Below are 18046 nucleotides of genomic sequence, written 5' to 3' on the forward strand. Positions count from 1 at the left end.
TATATATATATATATATATATTTGTAATTCTTCATAATAAATACATATATTTCTTAAATTCCTTAAAAAAAATTATAAAACACCACAAATTCATCCAATGATATCGTATGTCTACACATAAAACCTCTAAAATTTAGATCAATTAAAAGATTCAGGTAAAATTACCAAAAAAATTGTGTTTTGTATAAATTCTCCTTATTTGGTTCGAGAATTGTACAACGCCAGCTCTCTTTTTTGAGATCAACGTGGTCTAGTGCTGATGGCAGCGATCATATGGCAAACACCTGCGAACGGGCCAGAGGCGAAAGATTTCGTCTTCCTCAACGGTAAGATACACTTCTACTTTGGAGCTTTATAGTTCTCTGCGCTCTGAAAGATGGTGGAATTCACTCCGCAGGCAAGCGTTATGTTAGGCCTTATTACTTTGAGTTCATCTCCCACGTATGTTAACCCATTCGAACTTTTATAGACGTAGTTTTCAATGTATTTGCTAAATTTACGATGTTGACCAGTATCGTTTATCTCATATCTTTGATTTTTAGGTTAAAAATAGATGGGCGGGGAAGGCAATTGTTGATCTTTTTACCGAGGAGTTCAGAGGAAGATCTTATGAGTATTATGTATGTCTCTTTTTTCTTATTCTCATATTTGATTAGATGTCGAGTTCCATTAACTTGTGAGCAGAGAAGAGGAGGCCATGGCTCCCACTCCGCAACAAATAATTATAATAATAATAAATAATGAAGAGGGCATCATGAACATATTAATATGATTGCAATGTGGCATAGTTACATTGTTGTTTAGGCTTGTAGAGAGAATTCCTAAACCTATAATCAAATGGCGCATTGAATACTGTATTTTTCTTAACACTTTTGCTGAATGATTGGTTAGAAAACAGTACAACTGTACGAAAACACGTTTGCTTCATAACATGGCTTACACCTGTTGTAAGAAGTTCCAGTAATGTTAATCACAGTTATGTTTGTATGAGTAAAATGATAAGTTATCTCTGTTTTTGTTTTGCTCCATTAGTTGTATCTTTGTTGGCCTTGAGGTTTGAGGGGAAGAGGAAAGATAGGATGGATGCAAATGTTCATTCATAATGTCATAAATACTAAAGAAAAACGACAAGGGATGCTAAATACAGATGCCCTAACGTTTGTTTTTGTGCATAGTTGGAGTTGGAGGGATCTTATTCAAAATTTTCACATTCAGAAATGTGGAATTTTACTGCCTCACCTCTCCGTTTTCCCACACATAGATTTTTCAGTTGGAAATTAGAATTCTATCTATCACAGAGCTTCTACCAAATCTTGACCTCTACTTGGTCATCATACCGAGGACATGTTCCTCCTCAGCCTGTTTGAGTCTAATTTCAATCTCATCATCTTGAACACCAATTGCAACTAGTGTGATCCAATCACAGTAGTGGTGAGACTAGATTTCTAACTGAGAGCATCTACTATAATATTTTTTCCTTTGGATTATACGCAATCTCTAAATAACGATCTTTTATTAATCCTAACTATTGTCATTGTCTGAGATTCAATTATTGAATTATAAACTACTTTAAACTCAGATTGTCAGTAAATACATTATAATTTTTTCTATAAAGAAAATATCTATAGATTTTAAGTGCAAAGATTACGGTTTCTAATTCTATATCATGAACATGATTGTTGCTTTCATGGAATTTTGATTGACAACATGCATATGCTACCACCCTTCAACATTGCATTAAAACAACCTTATCTTTAGAATGACACTTCACTAATTAATTGAAACCCAATGGTCAAAAAAAGAAACAACCTGTCATTGACATGGATGAAAATTTGAATTCAAGCCAATTGGTTGATCCAATCTCCAAATGAGCTAGGATATCAACATGTACTAGTACGAAAGGGCTTGAAAGCATGAATGCAGGCCTTCGAGGGGCTGTTCTGTCAGTTTTTGCATGCAGCAATGAGGACCCATGAAATATTGTGGTAATTCTCTTACCTGCATGGGAAACCTTGATAATGGCTTCACTAATCCAGGTGGGAAAAATTTTGAACTTGATGATGAGATGGAGAACAGAGATGTTCATCGATTAGAATTTTAACAAAAGGCTCATTTACTGTTTAAGGTTGATGACACCATGCTAGAGTTGCTAACCTATGGCATGACAGTTGAGACTGAGAAGCTTAATGGCTTGTTCAAGCATTGTGAGACCTATTTTCTTTTTGTAAGTGCAATTATGATTCATACCCATAAGATAGCCTTCATCAGGTTAACATAATCTGTTCTTGTTTTTATGTAATGGAATGTGAAATGCGAGGAACCATGGTTTGACAAAGATGAACAGAGCTGTTCTGAGCCATTAAATCCATGTTGAAGAAGTTCTACCTTATCAACCATTCGTGAGAGAAGTGGATTCAATGGTAGAGACTAAGGCAAGAAATTGGGAAGTATGTACAAGACTATATTCTCGAATTTCAGAATTGGATGGTTTCTCTATGTTTCTAGAAGAAATCACGGCTCGATTGAAGTCCATCACAAGGCTGTATGGCAACCTTTTTTGGGGAACTAGTGCTATTCTTGATCACCTTAATTGCTGAAGGTGCTGTTCAGACAATGACTATGGAACCAAAATCCTTTGATATGGAAAAACTGCACATAGAAAGCACACAGAACCGCAAGATTGCAAACAGATCATGCCGCCACCGAAATCCAGAAAACAGAAAGTATGGACAAAAATCCAGAGAAGGAGAATTCAAATAAAAAGGAATTAAAAAAAAAATGGTTTAACGCTACTCGAGCGACATTCTAGGATACAAAAAATTCAAACCTGAGTGAAGAAACGGGCAGGGTACTTGTTCTGACTCCAAAAATTGCCTCTCTCTAAAAAAGGATTGCATTTTATAGGCCAATCCTTTCAACCCAAGACCCTAAACAGATCAGGACATAAAATAAGGAAGAAAAAGAAATAATTACAAGTATAGCACTCTCATCCCACACAACATTGAAAAAACATCTCCCGTGTCAGGCTATAGAAGCCAATTACTAATCAAGGGTGGGTGACATGATGCAAAATTGTCAACGAGATAGGGACAAAGTAAATGAGAGGAGGAAAAGATAATCAAGAACATTAAAATAAGTGGTCTTTTTGCGTACATTGCCAACTTCATGGCCTGCAAACCCTATGGCAACATGAAGGCCAAGTGTCAGAAGCTCCACGGAAAATCATGGTGGAGGACCGATGAACCAAACAATTATGACATATAAAGAAGTGCAAACATTCACCTTAATGGATCACAAGAAACCGCCTGGAAGGCGGATGCTATAGAAGAAAGCAAGCAAAAGGGTTAGAGAGCCAATATAGCAGTTGACGAGTCTTTGTCTGATTTCCCCATTGTCAGTGTAACTTGTCCAGGTGGTGGAATTGCAATTTGCTATGCAAAATAATAATCACCTTTGAAAAGTTCCTATAGAACTGAAGAACAAATGTTGTTATGGCCTCTGCAACATAACGACAGCTTGGATCCATTTGAAACAAGGGGGCAACAAAGGTTTGCTCTTACAAGCTTTGGCTAGTAGCAACATGTGGTCGAGGAAATACTTCAATGTTAAATGTATAAGTGAACATGGCCATGATTTTTTTAATCATTGATATAAGAAGTTAGAAGAATTTTATTTCAAAGGATCTGATTGATATGTTGATGCTGAAGATCACTCATCCAAATTTTGATTCCTTGGTGTGGTTCTAGAAGTCATTTTATTATAGGGTGGATTGACAAAACACTTTCAAGTTTTAATAAAAAAGTAATACATCAATAAGTTATCCTATAAAGCTGTGCCTCTTGACGTGTCTATGTGCCCCTCAAGAATCCATAAATTTGGTGTCATAGCACCATCTACTACTTATGATGATTGTACTTATACAACAACAACAAAGCCTTAATCACACTATGTGGGGTCGGCTACATGAATCTTTTTCTGCTACATGAATCCTTTTTCTCCATTGCGTCCTATTTAATGTCATATTTTCATTTAGTTTTATTAAATTAAGATCATTTTTTATACAAGAAGCCTAAGTCTTCCTAGGTCTACCTCTGCCTTTCTTAACACAAGTCGAATCTAAAACATCTACTCTTCTAATCGGATCATCAAATGGTCGACGTTTAATGTGCCAAACCATCTAAGACGACTTTCTCTAATTTTGTCCCTCACAGGAGCTACACCAACCCTATCATAGATATATGATTGTACTTATGATTGGTAAAATAGTGTAGTTTTAAAAAATCACGCATTTTCAAAGCTGTTCATCTAAACATACATTTTAAGATATCAAATTTCCTCACCCTCGGTGGAGTCTTCTAGAAGCTCTCTGAAATCTCTTTCAGGAGCACTATCTGTTTAAGCCCATATACTCATCTTGCTAACGAAAATTTTAGCCCTAACAATAATACTAGTCTCTTTTGAAATCACCTAAAGCAATTGAAGTTCTTCTCACCTGCTTGCTTGTGTGCATGTGGAGCACACAAGAAAGCATTAATGACTGGATTCAACATTCCTTCTATCCTACCATTTTATTTATTCCATTTCATGTTTGCTTCAATAGAAGTGATGACAAAACTTAATGCTAGCACTATATATCTCAGACCAATGCGTATGCCACGACATCCTAAGTCTTCCATAACTGCCATATGATGATTGAAGTTCCAGTATCTATGTTACCATTATGCTAGCATATTAATGCAAACATTTAATGCTGTCTTATTTTGCTAGCACGAATTGATAAGTGCTAGCCTGTTGCAATGTCTGATTTTGCTAGCACAAATTGATAACTGCTAGGTGACATTAATAGTTCCAATATTGAGGTTATCTCAGTGCCAAACAAAATTAATGATCACATTGCTTCTATAAATACCCTGGGAATTGATGAGGGGGTTGCATGGTTAGTTGAATACCAAGGTGGCAAGAGTTTTTTTGGAGGAATTAAAATTGGGAGACCTTGGGTTTCACTCCCTTTGCTTCTTAGCTCCCCTCGAAGTCCCCCACCCTTTTTATGGTCCAATCTTTCATTCGGTTTTTGCAATCTTGGAATATAAATTAGGACATATCTGGAGGCTTTGTCGCAACTAGCATTCAAAGGGTGGCTTTCCTTATTCTTTCTCCTTTAGTTACTTCTATAGTTAAAACATTACATCATTCATCATGCCATTCTAATCCTAACTACTATAATTCCTCTTTCATCTTGGAGACCTCAGCTCTGTGAGGATTTGCCTGATATAACACATTAAGAGCCTAATATACCCGCACATTAGACCCTATAATGGATATAGGTCCCTTGGCTTAACCACTTTAAAAAATCTCTGTGCAGCTGCTCTTTTCCTTCAAGAGTAGTGAATTTTTTTTGCTTCTCTTTCATACAAACATTTTTACGCATGCTCTCCCTCATCACCACATAATTATTCCCTATTATTATTTTCAAAACTTTTATCTTTTATTCCAACTTCTCCTCCCTCAATTAGCTAAGAAATGATTGGTGCTAATCTTTGTTTTGTACCGAATAAGATTACCCTTATATCCTTTGTTCTTGATCCTTTCTGAGGTTAAGCAGAAAAACAATCTCTATTAAGAATTTCTTACTCTTTTACAAGATGTGAAGGTTTTACTACTCGGGAGTTGTTGAGCACACCTCTATCATTGACTCCATTATTGAATCAACTCACATATCAACAATTGCCACTGCATTTTGAAGAGTTTTAGGTGCGTGGTGCACACTTTGTCAAGCAAGGAGTAATCTTGATGAGCATTTCATCATGCGGACGCCAGTGATGTTTGTAAAAAAGATGACAGTGGATGATGAATGTGCATCGACAATCTTTCACTAATAAGATCACCATAAAGAATTCTTATGCATTGTTATGAATTTTGCATTTGATTGACCTACTACAACTGTCCATGTTTTTCTCCAAGGTGGATTTAAACTTCAGCCATCATCAGATCTTGATCAGAGAAAAAACCTGAAAACTATATCTTCAAATTGAGTGTATGAGGTTGGTGATATCATTTAACCTCTGAGATTCTTGAATAGGGTATTTTGCAATTATTTATTTTGGCTACATTTTTGTGAACAGCAACAATTGGATGTAATATTTATGCCAACTTGAGTAGGTGTTAACTTCTATAAGAAGCCAAAGTCGTACTTTTTCCCAGGAAGTGCGAATTTGACAATCACAAATTTATTTTTCTTGGCTTCACAGATGGTGAAGAAGAGCTATAAATTGATATAGTCAAGGTGGTGACAATTGAGATGTATCCCAGATTGCACACCATTTTTCATAAGTGCAGGTTCTTGTCAATATTTAATGAAGTTCATCATGCATTTGTAGGTGCTGGGCGCTCCTTCCAATATGGTGAAAATAAGAAGAGCATCTTCCAATTGTTAATAGGAAATTCACCTAGGTGCTATTTCTTTCTCTACCTAATTTGCAATAACCACTGTGATCATGCAAGTTCTACCATGGTTCCATGAGGACTTGTGATGGACGGATTTCATAGCTTTTTGGCTTCATCTGCACCATCCATGGGTCAACATCGAAATCTTATTTTGAGTGTGTTTAGGGTACCTTTGATAGAGTTTTTTTTTATATGTAGTTTTTAAGTTAACATGGAGGATGGCAGTAGTGAATATTAGGAGTTGTGCTGAGCCAAAATTTTGGAAGAAATTCTTAAATTCACAGCAGGTACTCCCTACATTATTTATGCTTATTGATACATTTCAACAAAATGTAGAATCTATCATACAAAAATGTAAGGGAAAAATGTCATCATATTTTAACCCAATTCATATTTAGATTAATAAATACATGCAAATCAACATGTTCATACCCATTTTTAATTCGTCCACTAGTAGGCCTATTATTTTACTATTTGCCAACAATGATATAGGTGTATATTTTTTAATTTGAGAACTTGCAAATGGGGTTTTCTGTATTGCTTAGACCTTTCTTTATCACTTTTTGGATCATGGTATTTCCCTAGTAATTGGCTTGTAGAAGCTCACTAAATTTGTAGAAGTTGGGTTGCATTGAGATCCTCCTTAGCTTTTGTCTGTGCGCAAAGAGGAGCCTCATAATTCCACCTTTATCGATAAACCTTCTTGATAGAAATGGGCTCTTTTTGTTTGTTTGAACATTTAACTGGGTTCTCATAATCAAGTTGGATTTATGCAGGGCAGGTCTACTATGGAAGCTATAAATTTATTGAGAGGTTTGATGGAGAAGTTCAGAGATAATATGGGGGATCTCATATGATTTTTATTGATTTAGGAAAAACTTACGATAAGATTCTAAGAGATATCCTTTGGAGAGTTCTTGAGAAGAAAGGTGTTGATATGACTTATATTCAAGTCATTAAAGATATGCATACAAGAACTATTACTTGTGTTCGAACAGGACGAGGATTGACTAAATATTTTCCTATTTCTTTTGGTTTACATCAGGGATTGACTTTAAGCTCATATCTTTTTGCTTTAGCTATGGATGGTCTTACTGGACACTTACAGGAGGATGTACCTTGGTGTATGCTTTTTGCTGATGATATCCTTCTTGTGGATAGGGCGAGAGAAAAAACTCAGGAAAGTCTTGAATTATGGAGGTCTACCTCGGAGTCTAAAGGCCTTTGTTTAAGTAGAACTAAAATTGACATGGAATGTAATTTTAGTAGTAGTAGCTCTAGTGATAGAAATGTAACTATGGGTGATCAAAATATTAAAAGGTGTGAACGCTTTAGATATCTCGGGTCTTTTGTTCAATGTGATTGTGATATTGATGGGGATGTTATTAGTAGAATTCAAGTTGGTTGGTTGAAATGGAGGAATGCTTCGGGCCTATTGTGTGATAGAAAAGTACCGCTTAGACTGGGTGGCGAAACCTGCAATGCTCTATGGCGCTGAACGTTGGCCTTTAAAAGAGAACCATAAAACTAAGTTAAGTGTTGCCGAGATGAGAATGCTTGGGTGGATGAATGTCTTTGAGCTTAGAGACAAAATGCGAAATGAATACATGCAAAATGATTATATTCTTGATAGGGTTGGTGTAGCTCCAGTTACGGACATAATTAGAGAGAGTTGTCTTAGATGGTTTGGTCACTTTAAACATCGACCATCTGATGATCCGATTGGAAGAGTAGATGTTTTAGATTCAACTTATGTTAAGAAAGACAGAGGTAGACCTAAGATAACTTGGGCGTATTGTATAAAAAATAATCTTAATTTATTAGAATTAAATGAAAATATGACACTATATATGGCGCAATGGAGAAAAAAGATTCATGTTGCCGACCCCACTTAGTGGGATAAAGGTTTTGTTGTTGTTGTTGTTGTTGTTGAAAATTTAAATGGGTTCCTTTGGCATTCATGAAGAAAATTATTGAAAGGATTCTTGTGGTTTGATTGTGAAATTAGATCTTATTTTTTAGTATCTTAAGTTGCAGTTTACTCTATATAAGGAGCATTCACATTATAAACTCTATCAATATTGGTAATGGAAGAAAAAAAAATAAGGCACCCCTGAACTAAGGAGAAGTTCTATCAAGGTGTTTATCTTTTAAAAGTAAACAATACAAGACATTAGATGGCCGCCATTTGCAATGCCAAGGCACTGGGATATCAACAAGGGTATTAAATAGGTTATCAGATGCTTAGCCATTCGTCCCATGCCTTTTTGAGGGAAGTGCGGTATAAGTCAGTTTTGTTGAACTGTAAATCTAGTCTAAAACCTAGAACAAATGGATTTAATTTCAACTATAAACATGCATTCTTCACTTTCAAATTTTATATAAACATCCTTTTCTTCTTGGTGTAATGTACGGTGCTATTTTTCTCGTGTTTTGTAATATTTTCTATTGTGCTGAGAATTTGATGCTATATATGCAGGAAAGTGCTGTCAAATGTGGACGGATTCAAGTGGATGATAAAATTGTTCCAGTGTCATATGTTGTTCGATCAACTCAGAAGATAAGCCACTTTGTGCATAGGTTGGCAAAATGACCCATCATAGCCTTTTTCACAAATTATAATACATTATATACATCTTTTAGAATATGAATTTTCTCATTGAAGTGTTTTTTTTAGAATATGGCCTCAACAGTAAAAGCATGTGCTGGTGTTACTTATAGCTTTTGATAATTTGCTTTTTAATTTTACCTTACCACCCATAAATTGTATTGAAGTTACTAACATCTTTATCAGAGCTGTTCCTACTACATATTCAAATATGCAATTTTGATTAAATTTTCTAAATATAAAAATAAATCTAATATTATTATTATATATTATGATCTTGGGCAAAAGAAAGCTTTTGCTAAACAATATCTGTAGGCTTGGAACATAGAATAAAGTGAGCCATTACAAAATATTCTATGTAGTAACACTAATATGCTATCATGGATACATATAGTTGCAGAGAATCCTGATATAAAATCCATGGACAAATAAACCCAGGGAGTTGTAAGGATAGGGTGAGAAACGTGCAGGCCAACATGCTGTTCAACATTTTTCCTTTGACATGTAGACATAGTTAACATTCATAGAAGCACCCTTTTTTAATTAAGGGCAATAACTGTACCTTCAAGCAAATGCATAATAATAACTATACCAAATTAACCTGCCATGCTACCAACACATATTTCTCAAACAAGATGACCCCAAAGAGAATAAAAAACCTACTACTTTCCTAAAGATATCCATCTTGAATCATAGAAGCAGCAAACAAAATGTGTGCTATTCTTTTGATTGTGATCAATCAAGTGAATGTTAGGACATATTACTGTGGGCTCCGAGAACTCGAAATATCTCTGACTATCGACGAAAGCTTAATTTGTTAAGTTTCAAATCAAATTTTAAGAAAGTAGATGAGATAGTAGATAAGACATTACCCAGAGATTTCGCCCTCATTTTATGAGGACTTTAAGATCTGGGGTTTGAGGTTTCCCATAGATGCAAATTCCTATGTTTAATTACCCCTTCCGATAGTGGAAGCGCACTTTCGATTAAGGTTAGTCATTAGACACTAACTGTTTAGAAAAAAAAAACATATTGTAGTAATGAATTTATAATTTAAAATTATAAAATTATCGCCATTAGCTTAAAAGCAGATGGTGGGGGGAAAATGATGACGAATCTGATCAAGATCCCATGGTTCCGTCATCACGGATTGCCATGTTTCCAGGTCTACTTATTCAGCGGAGGTAGACAACCCAATCTGACAGACGGATCCCTATTAGCAATCATGGGTTGCGTCTAAGGGAACCTTTTAGACCTTGGTGCGTGTTTGTCTAAGGGGGCTAATTTAATTCAACCTTAACTAACTGATGACTTTATGCCTTATCAAATATACCCAATGATTCATAACTCATATCATTGAGGAACATACGGGCTACAACTGTGATCATTTTACAGCGGAGTCTACTGACCAAACCACTTAATGGAGTTTACTGGCCCAACCATCCAGTAAGAGGGTTTCGGTTGCAACTGCTTCTTTTGTGGAGCCTACTAATCAAACCACGCGATCAGAGGACTCGAGTCATGTCTTTATTGACACAAATTATTTTGAGCTTGAATTTAATAGTATATTTAATATGACATTGACTCTTTATGAGCTTGAGTCAATATTGGATTTGTCCATCTTGATAAACAATTGCGGATGGTGGATAAATTTTGCTTTCTAGCATTGAGTGACATAATTTTTCATTAAAATATGTTTTTAATGATTTAAAATCTCTTAATTTTATGCGTGTGCTCATCCTATTGAAATTCATAATCAATACGACCATCATTCGGGAACATTGTCTTTGAACCTTGTCGATTCTATCTTGTTTATAGAAGAGCGGGTTCAATAATTATATTAATTAAATTTCAACTATATTTTGAAGTTTAATTTTGAAAGTAGACCCCTCTAGTTGAAATATTCTATTAGCTCAGTCATCATCAGAGAATATTAGTACTTGACATCATATAAATTACTCAGCCATCGACTCAGGTCCTTATTAAAAGGAGGATCAGAATGGGGGTTTAGTTTTGTCAACTCCAGCCACTATACGGAGGAGCCAAAGTGTAAAACTTACGACATTGTTCTATAGGCAAGATGACCTGCTAAAAAACATGCATAATTAACATTTTTTTATGATATTTAAAAAATAAGCTTTTTAAGAAGCTTTGAAATGCGTGCACACTTTGGAAGCAAATTTAATTTTAGTTCAAACATGTAATTTACGACCGCGACATTCTCAAATTTTCAAATTTATTCATTTAGGACACAGTAGAGCATATGTAAGTATTTAATTTATTGGTTTGAGTTGATTTTTAAATAGTTTTGCATGTATTTCGATGCAGATTAGATTTGAAATTAAGTGGGCATTTTAACCCACACAACATTTTCAATCCTTGTGATCGAACATTTTACAAGTTGGTCGGAGCATATATGGGTGTTTTAGTACTTATAGTGCATGATCCTTGGTATATTTATATGATCTACTCGCATGGATGTTGAGGCATTTGATGTTCTTCGAGTTGGTGTTCTTGACTCGACATTAATAATCTCATGCACAAATCGTAGGACATTTAACGATCTTTAAGGTGGTGTACTTGACTCGACATTAATAACCTTAAGGAATGTGCAAACCAAAACATGCACAATTTTATTTTGGGGCCCTAAAGTTCACCTTGTGTCTCCTATTACAACTTTGGAAGCAAATTTAATTTTAGTTCAAACACGTAATTTACGACCGCGACATTCTTAAATTTTCAAGTTTATTCATGTAGGACACATTAGAGCATATGTAAGTATTTAATTTATTGGTTTGAGTTGATTTTTAAATAGTTTTGCATGTATTTCGATGCATATTAGATTTGAAATTAAGCATACATTTTAACCCACACAACATTTTCAGTCCTTGTGATCGAACATTTTACAAGTTGGTCGGAGCATATATGGGTGTTTTAGTACTTATAGTGCATGGTCCTTGGTATATTTATATGATCTACTCGCATGGATGTTGAGGCATTTGATGTTCTTCAAGTTGATGTTCTTGACTCGACATTAATAATCTCATGCACAAATCGTAGGACATTTAACGATCTTCAAGGTGGTGTACTTGACTCGACATTAATAACCTTAAGGAATGTGCAAACCAAAACATGCTCAATTTTATTTTGGGGCCCTAAAGTTCACCTCGTGTCTCCTATTATAATTGTGGTTCAAATTCGGCCATGACAGTGCAAGGTTTTGTCTATTGAAATGCCTTTTGATGGAACGCCTCTTGTTCATTTGTGTATAAGTTGAGTTGCAGATCCAATGGCATGATTGCATGAATATCGCATTATGTTTACTTCTAGATGTGTGTTGCAGATATGATATCTTTGCAAAGCGTTAATTCAAGCCCCTCAAATATTGCCTTCTATCTACTTCTAGATGCAAGTTTTGGATTTGGTAGGATTAAGGCTATGAGTTTTGTAAGCATCATTTAGATAAAATTTTGGCAGTCTCTTGGCGTCATCCCCACTTTGGGGGCTACCTCGGAAGACTTTATCTTACCCCCACACCAAACAAGATGTGTGTAGCTGGTGTCGTAAGACACCACGACCGAAATTTAAATTTGCCCACTGCTCCTAACAAGATGCACTTACCCCTTCAATACTTATAAAGTAGCATGACAAAATTTTCCTTTCAGATTGGAACAACCGTATCGGTACTTAATTTACAATTTTATTGTCGAACTTAATTAATTTGTTTAGGCCTCGTCAATCTGAATTTCAGTAGTTTCCTGGTGTCATCCCCACATAGGGGGCTGAGTCTGACCACCACACCTAACAAGATGTGCGTGGCTATTATCGTAAGACACTGTGATCAAAATTTAAATTTACTTACCACACCTAACAAGATGCATATATGGCTTTGATATATGCAAAGAAACAACACAGAATTTCCCTGCCGAGCTGGAACAACCCGAATGAGTACTTATAACAAAATCTCCTTGCCCCATTGAAAAAAAAAGGAACGGGTACTTTCAACAAAATTTCTCCACCACATTGGAACAACAGGAATGGGTACTTAAAAGTAAGCAGATTTCTCTGTCCTGTTGGAACAATAGGAACATGTTCTTAATTGTATCCTTTATATACCTTATGCGATGCGAGGAGTTCAGCGAGTCGGAAAACCTGCAATAATTTCTAGGGTGAAGATAATTTATTTCCTTTGTACTTGTTTTGTCTTCATTGGTGCTAGCACACTTGTCACCCAATTGCATTACATTTTTTTGTTTTTAACCATTTATCGGTTAAATCATATCACACTGCATGCAGTTGATTTCTGAATTTTTTTTTAAAGTTTCTCTAAATACTGGCATTTGCCCGAGTAACTTATGTTGGTTGGCTGACTGGATGCCTTCCATTCAAGGTAAGAATATCAAATGCATCCTAATAATGATCAGAGTAATGAACAAACCAATAAGAGGACTTTTACTTCCTGATAAGCTTGCACCGCTCAGTTAGACCAGTACTTCGAAAAAAACCCTTGAAAGACTTTCTGTAACTTGAATATGTATATTTCCAATCAGCTTATACTTGAATCAAATCTAGACACAAGATTTCCACTTGGAATCGATTCAGTCTGGACTTAAGCTGAAACTTTCAGAGGGTAGAAGCAAACAGGGAGCAGAGATGGGTTTCGTGAGATGCTTGTTGCAGGGAGAGGATTTTACGTGTTGACCTGGGCTATAATGGTTGTGTGCGGAGCAGATTTTTACTGGTAGGAGAGAAGAGGGTGGTTTCGGTTGGGAGCTTAGCGTGAGAGAATAGTGGGAGCTTAAGTACGATTGGGGAGCCGCAGGGAGAGCATGTGGATTGAGCAGGAAGAGGCTTTGGCTAGTAGGAGTTTGGGTAGGAGTGCTATACGAGAGAGAGGGAGGGAGGGTATGGAAGACAAAAAATTGTGGCTATCGCATAACTGAGGGGATAGCATGTGGAGGGAGCAGGTAGAGACTTTGGGCAGCAGGAGTTTGGGTAGGAGTACTATATTCGAAAGAGAGAGGGAGAGAGAGGGAGAGAGAGCATGTGGAGGGAGCAGGTAGAAGCTTCAGGCAGCAGGAGTTTGGGTAGGAGTACTATACGAGAGAGAGAGAGAGAGAGCTGGATTAGGATTGGGAGCCGCGGGTGGTTTGGCCTGCCTATGAGTTTGGGTAGGAGTACTATACACGAGAGAGCGAGAGAGATAGAGAGAGAGAGAGAGAGGTGAGGGTATGGAAGGAAAAAAATACCGAAGCAGAACCTCAAGTGAGCAAAAGAGGCCCTATCCTCACGGAGAGAGAGAGAGGGAAGAGAGAGAGAGAGAGAGAGAGAGAGAGAGAGAGAGAGAGAGAGAGAGAGAGAGAGAGAGAGAGAGAAAGAGGGAGGGAGTGGTGAGGGTATGGAAGACAAAATACAAAACTAGAACATCAAGTCTGAGCAAAAGAGGCTTTATTCTCATGGAGTGACAAAAAACTTTGATGATTCAGGCACCGTATCAAAAGAAAAACTATGTAAAAAAGCCGTTAGGGCACAAAAATGGGCAGCTTTATTAAGCTCCATAGGAACAAAATGAAAGATAACTTGTCCAAAAAATGGTTAGGAAAACAAATTTGTCTCCAAGGTTTGGTTGTAAGCTCCAAGATCTTTTCTCCATGCTTTGGCGAAGCGAATTGATGACATTGCTGTTGTCTCCCTCAATGATAATTCCACGGGTTTCCCTCATCCATGGTTCAAAACCATCTTTGAGAGCCATTGTAGCCTTTACTTCTACTTGTGAGCTATTCCAGTGTTGCATATTCCTTCACAAAGCCTTTAAAAGAGTGCCTTATCGTCCTGAAGAACAACCCCCATGCGTCCATCCCACAGAGAAGAAGCACGCCGTCCACGTTTGCTTTGATCCAAACTGGTGGGGCGGGTGCTCCAAGGAAAAGAAGAACACGACCTATCAGACTGAGTGGTATCCCATTGCTCCTGGATGGGTTGAGCAAAGGTGTTTGTGAGCCCATCTAGAATGGTAGCCGCCAATATCGTCGGAGTACCAAGGGATCCCATGTTTTTTCGCATTTTGACATCTCCAACATTGGTAAACTGCGGTGCAATAAATTTTACTTAAAAGGAGTTGAAATCGGGGAAGATTTTTAAGCCTGCGTAGAACCTCCTCACCTTCGCCGAAGTTAGGAATCAAGAACTCCGATTCCTTAAGATGGTCAACACCTCCTTGATCACTTTACAATTGGCGATAACATGGTCGAGGTCTTCAACTCCTTTGCAGCCCCAGGGGCATCTCTACTCATTGCTAATGCCCCTACTGTGCAGCCATATATTAGTTTGTATAGCATTAAGCTGAATTCTCCACCAAAAAACCTACTCTCTGGGATGTAATTGAAGTTTACCAGGCAACTTAAAGTTCAGACCAGCATGTCCAAACAAATTTGTATAGGCGAGGACACTTAGCACACATTTCGATAGAGTAGAAATTAAAAACACCTTATCATTATTCCGTTATCATAAAGGCTATGCTTGAGGGTATGGGGCATCATGTAGTTGTGCAGTGGCTTTAGCAGGAAGAATTGAGGGTACCTTTTATAATTATAATTTTTTATTTCAAGTATGGATTTTCGTGTCAAAAACTCATTTATAAAAATCTCGCAATATTGGTGTCTTTCTTAGGGAAATTTGACGTTCTTGAAGTGCTCGCTGAGTTTGTTTTGTGATCAAAGGTCATTTGAGTGACTTATACTACGGTTGAGGCGATTTGAGCCCGACTTACATGTGTCGAGCTAACTTTTTATCGTTTTCACATGTTTGCTCTTTTCAATTATGAAAGACCCTTCTTTAAGCAATTTTGATGCTTTGAACGCACTTGTACGATCAATTTCACATTTTATAATGTTTTTAGTGGCTTCGAACGTGATCGAGGCATTCGAAATTTAATTGCGCAGTGTTGCATTCTTCATTTGCTACTCTCGTCATGTTTGATCGAATCGTCCTTTGGAGTATATGTGAGGGTCAAGAGTCACATGCACTTGTATTTTATCAAAGTCAAGTACATTAACATGCATAGAAGTTAGTAGTAAGGAGACCCTGGATAGAACATCTGTTAGTTTATTTTGAACGGTGGATGTGTTTTTTATAGGATGAAAATGTTTTTTATGAAGGTAATCAATCTACTTTACATTGTCTATTTCTCAACTTCTTTTGAGTATTTCTATATTTCAAGTTCTGTTGATCATAAATGAAAATAAATTACTATGACAACAAATAATATCACTACTTGCTACTTTTGCATAGTCTTATTTAAATTTTCATTAAAGTAGGCGTCGGGTTGACCTGCTTGATTAATAATGTCACTAATAACAATATCAAAGGTGTTAACTCTTAAAATAATTTGAAAAAAAAAACAACAACAACAACAACAACAACAACAAAGCCTTAATCCCACTACGTGGGGTCGACTACATGAATCCTTTTTCTCCATTGCGTCCTATTTAGTGTCATATTTTCATTTAATTCTAATAAATTATGATCATTTTTAATACAATAAGCCCAAGTCTTCTTAGGTCTACCTCTGTCTTTCTTAACATAAGTCGAATCCAAAACATCTACTCTCCTAATCGAATCATCAGATGGTCGACGCTTAATGTGACCAAATCATCTAAGATGACTTTCTCTAATTTTATCTGTCACAGGAGTTACACCAAACCTATCACGGATATATTCATTTCTCATTTTGTCTTTAAGTGTAAAGCCACTCATCCACCTAATCATTCTCATCTCGACAACACTTAACTTAGTATTATTCTCTCTTTTAAAGGCCAACATTTAGCGCCATAAAACATTGCAGGTCTCACCACCGTCTTATAAAATTTTCCTTTTACTCTAAGCGGTATTTTTTTATCACACAAATGGCCTGAAACATTCCTCCGCTTCAACCAACCAACTTGAATTCTACTATTAACATCCCCATCCATATCACCATTGCTTTGAACAACTGACCCGAGATATCTAAATCGTTCACACCTTTTAATAATTTGATCACCCAGTTTCGCTTCTGTCACTAGAGCTATTACTACTAAAATTACATTCAATGTATTCAGTTTTAGTTCTACTCAAATGAAGGCCTTTAGACTCCAATGTTGACCTCCATAATTCATTTTTTTTCTGAGCTTTTTCTCTCATCTTATCCACGCGAAGGATATCATCAGAAAAAAAGAAAAAGAAAAAAATGTATTTATATAATTAATTAAGTTGAAAAGAGGCCTACCTACTCCCACCCGTTGGAGTCCACATAAGCCCAATAACTGTTCCCAGTAAGACAGAGCAAGGAATTAAATAAAAAAGAAAGAAAAGAAAAAAGAACAAGGACAGTTCAAAAAAGTGGGGAAGATGAGAAAGACATGGAGAGAGGAGGAAAAAAAAAGGATTTGGTTCTGTTCCGTGCGACATTCTTTACCCACTTAATTCGAAGCGCCTCTTGGATGTAGTCGAAATTAGTGCTAACTGTGAAGGTAGTGATCGAATCATCGACATACAGAGCACCGAAGCTCCTCTTTTTCATAGGCAAGCTTCGTCGAAAGAGTCGCCTGGTCCTTTGCAGCAATGCCGTAAGCCTTCGCTGAGCTGTCTCTTCCTATCGGCAACCATCTGTGCCCTAACCCGTATACAAGATCCACAGGGCTACCTCTTAGTGGGAAAAAAAATTGCTATCGTAAGACGTACGCAGCGCTACGTGCGATAACCAATAGGAAGAAGCCACGTATGCATCGACGACCCCACCTGAAAATAAATAGACTTTTGCCGCGCTTGACCCGTCGACTCGGCTCGCGACTGTAAGAAGAATATAATCGCGATGTACCCAAGCTATACCTCCCGCGGTAATTTCCTATGTAACGCGCGTGTAAACCTTTTATAACCCGGTTGTAACCTTCCCGCTATACCACGCGTGTAACCTGAATGAAACTTCTCTGTAATGTTTTCGCCGTGGAAGGAGAGTTA

At 36.8% G+C, this 18046-nt stretch overlaps 1 protein-coding gene across 3 annotated transcripts in view; it reads left to right on the forward strand.

Moving 5' to 3' along the window:
• Positions 1 to 228: 228 nt before the first annotated feature.
• The window catches only part of LOC110019691 (RNA pseudouridine synthase 7), a 204187-nt gene continuing 186369 nt past the window's right edge, over positions 229 to 18046 (forward strand). For 2 of the 3 annotated variants that reach the window (XR_002293476.1, XM_020717470.1), the window contains exons 1-4: positions 229 to 326; positions 377 to 441; positions 543 to 620; positions 8924 to 9024. Coding sequence is in view for 2 of the 3 variants with exons in the window: in XM_020717470.1 (XP_020573129.1) it covers positions 260 to 326; positions 377 to 441; positions 543 to 620; positions 8924 to 9024 (311 nt within the window). In the remaining variant the exon portion in view is untranslated. The remainder of the gene's footprint in view (positions 327 to 376; positions 442 to 542; positions 621 to 8923; positions 9025 to 18046) is intronic. The other variant, XM_020717472.1, reaches the window with a different exon arrangement.

Source organism: Phalaenopsis equestris, unplaced genomic scaffold (assembly GCF_001263595.1).
Source record: "Phalaenopsis equestris unplaced genomic scaffold, ASM126359v1 Scaffold000070, whole genome shotgun sequence".
NCBI lineage: Eukaryota > Viridiplantae > Streptophyta > Magnoliopsida > Asparagales > Orchidaceae > Phalaenopsis > Phalaenopsis equestris.